The following is an 8,193-nucleotide window of genomic DNA, read 5'->3' on the forward strand; positions in this document are numbered from 1 at the left end:
TCCCTTTACCATTGTTCCAGCCATTTGGTTGTTTTAAACATCCCTTTACCATTGTTCCAGCCATTTGGTTGTTTAAACATCTATTTACCATTGTTCCACAACAACCCCTGAATAATAATAATCAAAGCTTAGAAAAAATTAGCTTTAGATTTTTTTCTCAAACGTTTCCAGGCTTTATTAAGCGATTAATTAACTTTTTATTTGTTTATTTTATTTTTTTACTAATTTATAAAGACGACCCATAACAGTGTATAAAAGATGGTTTCTGTATTCGAATAGACGGTGTGGAACGATGAAAGCAGATAAAAAAGAGCAAAATGAAAGGAAAATGATAGTTAATATTATTCAGATAAAAGTTTTTGATTGTTTTCACATGTGTTAAAGACGATGAATATATATTTCACAGCAACTTAACCTGCCGACTAAGGTAATATTCAGCTTTTCTTTAGTTTCGCATACTAGACAACGTTTTCACGGCAATGCTAACCGTATGGTCCAGAACAGTGATAAAGGATGTTTAAACAACCAAATAGCTGGAACAATGGTAAAGAGATGTTTAAACAACCAAATAGCTGGAACAATGGTAAAGAGATGTTTAAACAACCAAATAGCTGGAACAATGGTAAAAAGATGTTTAAACAACCAAATAGCTGGAACAATGGTAAAGAGATGTTTAAACAACCAAATAGCTGGAACAATGGTAAAGAGATGTTTAAACAACCAAATAGCATATAATCACCGAAGACTTGAGTAGAGAGCATATTTTAAAACTTATTGGAAATAGCAATTTACAGCAATCTTGTGTGCGCTCATAAACGAGATGGCGTTATTAAATTGTTTGTTTTGAATTTCGCGCAAAGCTACACGAGGGCTATCTGCGCTCGCCGTCCCTAATTTAGCAGTGTAAGACTAGAGGGAAGGCAGCTAGCTAGTCATCACTATCCAATGCCATCTCTTGGGCTACTCTTTTACCAACGAATAGTGGGATTGGCCGTCACATTATAACGCCCCCACGGCTGAAAAGGCGAGCATGTATGGTGTGACGGGATTCGAACCCGCGACCCACAGATTGCGAGTCGAGTGCCCTAATCACCTGGTCATGACGGGCCTAACGCGTTATTAAATACTTTCGATAACAGATTATTACTTGTTTTTTTCCCTTTCGTAGTGTAACCCTTTTACTAATTTTTATAATGATAGAAATAGTGTTGGGTTTATAAGGAAAATCGAGGCCTGAGTGATTCCGTTTAGTTACTTGTTCTGGTGGAATTCTTATAACGTAAAAAAATGTCATTCAAATCCTTGATATTCTCTATAATTACATGGATTACAGATCGCAGTATATTTTGAACAAAAATATGCAGTATTTATAAGCTTTTAAAATTCATTTAATTATTAATGCACATGTGCCAAAGCAATTTTTCATTCTTAATAACGTTTCCACAGAAATAAAGATTCAATACGTATTTTTCATCAAGGTATTATTATGTAATTGACAAACAATACATAAAATAAATACATCAAATATATTCAGACACTAAATATAATTAGTATAATAAAAATATAATAAAAATGTACAATAGAGAGCCACAACTGTGCTTACTAGTGCCATCTTGTGGCAGTATATGAAATATACATTGTTTTTTTTTGTTTAAATTGAAATCATTTATAATAACCTTTTGAAGAACAAAAAAATAATAATAAATCGAAAAATAAAACATAAGTTATAATGGATATTTGCGAAACACTGTTTTCATTACGTTGATTCATTTGTTGCGTTTTAATTTTCCTTTTTTTTTTGTCTTCAAGCTATATAATCTATTATAACAAGCTGAAGGTTTAATAATTAATCTAAATTAATCTAATTTAATCTAAAATAATTTAGCCAGTATTGCGGGCGGAAGAAGCAAAGCTATCTGGGTGTGGTGTGAATGGGGGGCTTAAGTGCATGTGAGACCTGAACGTGGTAATACTATGGCGATCAGGTGACACGATTCCATGAAAATGTCGCATTTATAGACTTCAAATGGAGAGATTCCTTGAACAAACATGGTAAAACACGGACGTACAGCCACTAGTGTATGGCAGCCTTAAAATGATTAACAGTTATTAAACTGTTCCCAACAGGCGTAAGCACTTGCCCCCTGGTCCCTCCGCCCATGAAGAGAAATTTAAAATTGTTATACAACGTGAGTTTCAATGGTAAGTTTCAGAATAACTAAATTCAGAACTGATTTTATTTGGAAAAGATGAAAAAAGTTAAACAGTATAAATGTTCTCTAAGCCAAGGAAGCATTTGAAACATGAACAAGATACACTTTTCCATGTAATAAAATGTGTACATCGTTTTATTTACGGATCTTTATACATCCCACACACACAGTGGAGTTTACAAATCACACCAGCTATCAGGAGCTTATCATGATCTTTTGTAATTGAACATTAAAACCGTAGGCGAGAGAATAACAATAGTTTGTTAATACTATCAACGTCGCTTGGTACAGATATTAAAAGTGTCATAATGATACAGACTTTCCGAGTTTTCCATCGACGTAGAAAAACGTTTATCATATCTTTAGCCAAGGATTTACGAGGATACTAAATGTAATATGAACAACGCTAGAAGCTCCATTTGGTTTAGGTAAACTTGCCAAATTAGTTATCAACTACATACGTCATACTGTGCTCAAGCTTTTACATGTGCAAACAATACTAAAATTATGATACTTTCGCCTGTAATGTTCGATATCTTTTTGTAAGCTAGAGATATTCCGTTTATAGAAACACATATTTTAACATCACCAAAACTGTCACTTATATATACGAAATCGAACACAGGACACAAAACATTAAGGTTTTCAACATGCAATTATCAGATACAAGATATTACACCGTGCTTTTTTTGGCATTTTTGATATTACGAAACAGGTATGCATTTTAAAGCTTACCTACAGAGCATAGGGCTACGATATGCAAACACCATTTGCTTAAATTTAACACTTCAACTTTAGATAAGTTCGCGACTTCTTCTTTTTAACCAAGTGACTTCTGAAGTAGCACCACCTATCGGTAGCTTTAAATAACATATGAAAAATTAAACCGAGAGAGCCAGACGACTCTCCATTGGAATATGTATAAATGAACAAAAACTATGTGTATCGATTTATAAAATCCTGAAATTTTTTTTATATAATAATCTACCCAGGTTTTAGTGCTGAAAAGTAATAAAAGCTTAGTTATGTTATGTGATGAGTTATATATAAACATCAAAAACAACGTAAACACGAGCTATTCTGTTATCATAGCTTCCACAAACGCGAATTTCTATTAATATACCTTATATTTGAACATGTTTCTAAAACAACAGTAATATGTATCACAATCTCACATTTTATTTTTTCACTTCTTAGCCAATATTTATTTGGGATAATTAACATTAATCACATCATTAGCAACGAGAAAACTCAGTTACGATAATTAACTCAAGTAAACGGATATATAAGAATATGTCAGTGTTTTTGGAGTTTTTACTCAGTTTTCTTGGTGTCAAGAGAAGAGGTGTTTGTGTCAGTAGCGCCACCTAGAGCTACGGCCATTGAAACAGCAGACACTGAAGTAACCTGCCCGCTTGAGTCGCTAGGTGGTGGTCTGATATTTACATCTCTCAGGTCTTTGAAAGAAGCTGACTTTCGGATTCCCAAGGGATTGCGGCCAAGAGCCCAGTAGAAGTAGCCATTCAGGGACACCAGCATCAAGCGGGCCACTAGGGCTAACAGGCGTCGAAATCTCAGCTCTCCCTCATTCCAGGTATGTAGGATGATAGCTGAAACATTCAAGCAATAGCTTATAGAGGACACCTGAAATGGATTCTAATCGACAAATGAACACATTGTATAAAAGTCTTGCAGAAATTCAACAATAACGGTAATATATTTTGTCACAAAATCGGCTTTTGTTTGAACTATCATTATCAGACGCACATCAGAGTGAGATAATTACATCATCTGGTTTTGTTGTGTCAGACGCACATCAGAGTGAGATAATTACGTCATCTGGTTTTGTTGTGTCAGACGCACATCAGAGTGAGATAATTACATCATCTGGTTTTGTTGTGTCAGACGCACATCAGAATGAGATAATTACATTATCTGGTTTTGTTGTGTCAGACGCACATCAGAATGAGATAATTACATTATCTGGTTTTGTTGTGTCAGACGCACATCAGAATGAGATAATTACATTATCTGGTTTTGTTGTGTTAGACGTACATCAGAGTGAGATAATTACGTCATCTGGTTTTGTTGTGTGAGACGTACATCAGAGTGAGATAATTACATCATCTAGTTTTGTTGTGTCAGACGTACATCAGAGTGAGATAATTACATTATCTGGTTTTATTGTGTCAGACGTACATCGGAATGAGATAATTACATTATCTGGTTTTGTTGTGTCAGACGCACATCAGAGTGAGATAATTACGTCATCTGATTTTGTTTTCAAAATAGTTAAAGAGATTGAAAGAAAACTGGCTTAGCTAGAGACTTGAGTTAAATATTACCAGAGGCGTCGCTAGGTACCTAAAAAAATTCGGGGCTCGGGCCAGCGCCTCTAAATATTACCTTTTTCTCGTAAATCGAAAGTGGGGAATTTATGTATTTAACTGATATTGCATGGACAAAATGGATTAAATCGTATTTTTAAATGTTCATAAAAACAACTTTTTAATAAAAATCATCAAAACTAGGAAAAAAACCTATAGTTCTACAACTGAAGAAGGATATGACAAAACATATATAGTTTATTATAACCGAATATGTTAGGCTCATGGAAATTACAGTTCGTAGCTGTTTTTGGTTTTGTTTTTGAATTTTTTGCCAGTATGGGCAAATGTGTTTCATAAAAAACCGAAATGGATATTTATACACATTAATCACATAAACATACCAAAATGTAAAAGCACGGGTGAAACAGAATCTCAAAGGTAAAAATACAGGATACGTACAATGTTCCACTAGACTGGACTGGTCTACATTGGATTAGTTAAACATACACGATACATAAAACTTTCCACTACATTTAACTGGTTAAATAAATACGATATACAGTATATATATACAATACTTCACTATCTGTAATTACGCAAAAATATGGGATAACGCGTATCTCTCCAGAGCAATATCAAATAAAAGTAAGTAATAATGAATTTTAATTTTTGTGATTTTTCTTCAAATGGCTGTTTATTTATTGGGCATAAGAAAGGGATGGCACTACTACAGCAGTAGGCAAGTTTGAGCAAGTCAGGGAATATTCTAGAGGATCAATATCATAGATTTTGTCTAAGCAAACGAAAGAATCGAGAACGAACTTTAAAAACAGTGAAAATACCGAAGAAAATTTATGTTACTGAGACTTCTGGAACTGTTTTTATCCAGCTAGTTTTAACTAACAAATTTCGATTTTCTCGGAAAATAATCTTTCATGCCATTTGCAGCTCACGTGTTTCTAGATTTATTCTCTATACAGGGTGATTTATTGTATGTAGTTCAACTTGTACTCCAACATTAGATTGCATCATCGCACGTGAAATAATTTAGTGAAAATAGTTTTCTTAGTAAGAAAATCAGAGTGCATATTTCCGCTGTAAGTTGTAGAGACGTATGCCTGTGTGTGTATATATATATATATATATAATGTTATATACATGTAAGCACATACTTTTCAAATTTATTTAGCTATGACTTTGGAAAAATAAAATTATAAAGCTTTTATTATAAAGTATTTATTTTTCTTTCGGAAATAAATAATTTCCTTATAAATCTGTAGATGGAACTACGATAGCGTTACAGTGATCAATTTCACTTTAAAACTACTAGCACTTCGAAGTCTGATCGTTTATGTCAAATATATTAATACATGCTTGCAAGTTAAGGGCTTATGCCTCATATTTTGTATTTAATAGTGTATAATCTAAATGTATTAAAATATTTTTATTCGAAGTGCAGGATATTTGCAATGGAATAAACTGTTTTCATTATAGTTTTATAAATCAATAATTAGATAGTTAAGACATTTGGTTAAGAAAGCATTAGAGTGAAACCTTTAAAACTACTTTATCAGATTACCCCGGAACAGTTAGCTTCAAAATACATTGAGCAGTAAACTGATAAAGAGCCCAAATATTTGTAGTTTATGTTTTTCTTCGACTCCATGTTTAGATAAAACATTTAATTACTGATGAGAAGAAACAGCTTAAAATTAAATAATTGTTTCCTGGTGGTCGCCATCATGAGGACACTTACATCGACAATCTTAAGTATTAACTGGAGCTCCTGTTGTCTGCATACATCCAATACTATGGACTGTTTTGTGTCAAAAATAAAGAAATTGAAGAGAAAGGAAAACTTATTACAACCAAGAACACTGAAACCTGATATACTGTCAATATTACATTAAGTTTTATAGACAATACTATTGGTGAATCTCCCCTTCACACACACACACACACAACCTTCAATGGTTCAGCAGCAAGCTTTAGGGCTTATAACGCTAATTTTTAGGATTAGGTCACTGCGGTGGCTCATTGGTAAGTAACACTAGAGATCGGTGTTAGAGCCCTGTGGTGGGCACGAATATCCCGTAGTGTAGCTTATTAACTACTGAAATGTCTATTTGTTTCGTGTTAAAAAATAATAACTAAATGCACACTACATCATTTCGTAAGAGTTGCTATCACCAGAAATATATTGTTTTTGGCCTTATCTACATAAAGGACGAATTCTAACAGTGTCATCTGAAAGATGATTCCAGCAATATGAAAGAGAAGCTAGTGATTGAAAATCAGCATTGACATAAATGAAAGGCAACAGATGGTTTTGATTTTATTTTTTACAAAAGCAATTTTTCAGAAGGATTTTCAATGTAGACAACCTACACTAGAAGTTAATAAACAAATTATAAATAGTAAAAAAAAAAAGAGTTATATTGGAATATGTAATAATAACAACGACAGAGTATGGTATTAATGAATGGTTCGTGTAATACTTCTTTGCTCATAATTCTCGTCTTTCGTACAGAACTCTCGAGTCAGTGTAGAAGGTGAACGAAAACACGGATTCGATGTCAAGTATCTCCTTATACAAATCAAATAAATAATCCACATTTCGTTTCTTTTGATCACGTGTCTGCATAAAAAATTGTAGGAATCGCCGACAACATTTGTAAGTTCGACATTATTGTAGGAATCGCCGACAACATTTGTAAGTTCGACATTATTGTAGGAATCGCCGACAACATTTGTAAGTTCGACATTATTGTAGGAATCGCCGACAACATTTGTAAGTTCGACATTATTGTAGGAATCGCCAACAATACTTGTAAGTTCGACATTATTGTAGGAATCGCCGACAACATTTGTAAGTTCGACATTATTGCTTCATCTGATATAATACATTATGATAATTGAAATAGATACTAGTAAAAGTAAATAAGAACAAATTTGTGACTTAGGAAATGTTTTATTGATATAAACAGACACAGATAAGCAGATAATGAAAAGTTTTAGAACTAAAAAAATCGTTTTTCTTCGTACCTATACGTTACATATCACATTATTTGATTTGAAATTCATCTCATGAAGAAACTAACACAAATAACTGTATTTCTAGAACAAAGCATTACCTACCTATTAACTGCAAAAAGTGACACAGAGCCACGGCTGAGAGAAGAACACGTGCAACGTTCTTATCGTACGTGCCCCAAAAGCTCCATAACACAAACGCCAAAGCTAGAGAAAAATAAGAGAAGTATTTATCAATACAAAGATTTAGAAATTAATCGCCGAATTCAATACATCAATTTCAGAAACTAAATTTCCTGAGCGCTTTAGAAATATAAACATCCATTTCTGAAAAGCGGCACAGCGGTATGTCTGCGGAGTTACAACGCTAGAATCCGGGTTTCGATACCCGTGGTGAGCAGAGCACAGATAGCCCATTGTGTAGCTTTGTGCATAATTACAAACATTCTGAAAAGCGAATTCACGAAGTCCAATAAATATTTTTGAAATATATTTTAGAATCCTCGATAAACTGAAAATACAATCATTTATTAAAAAACAGGCAGTAAGTGACATTAACAGCTTTAAATCTTCGACTGTACAGAATCAGGTTCACATCTAACTAATCCTCATTTATT

At 33.3% G+C, this 8,193-nt stretch overlaps 1 protein-coding gene across 3 annotated transcripts in view; it reads right to left on the minus strand.

Moving 5' to 3' along the window:
- Positions 1-1,760: 1,760 nt before the first annotated feature.
- The window catches only part of LOC106462132 (tumor protein p53-inducible protein 11-like), a 198,511-nt gene continuing 192,078 nt past the window's right edge, over positions 1,761-8,193 (minus strand). For all 3 annotated transcript variants that reach the window (XM_022389285.1, XM_022389286.1, XM_013922024.2), the window contains 2 exons: positions 7,682-7,783; positions 1,761-3,823 (listed from right to left, as the gene is read on the minus strand). In XM_022389285.1, the coding sequence (XP_022244993.1) occupies positions 3,528-3,823; positions 7,682-7,783 (398 nt within the window). In that variant the 3' untranslated portion in view covers positions 1,761-3,527. The remainder of the gene's footprint in view (positions 3,824-7,681; positions 7,784-8,193) is intronic.

The sequence above is a fragment of the Limulus polyphemus genome, unplaced genomic scaffold, assembly GCF_000517525.1.
Source record: "Limulus polyphemus unplaced genomic scaffold, Limulus_polyphemus-2.1.2 Scaffold1100, whole genome shotgun sequence".
Classification (NCBI taxonomy): Eukaryota; Metazoa; Arthropoda; class Merostomata; order Xiphosura; family Limulidae; genus Limulus; species Limulus polyphemus.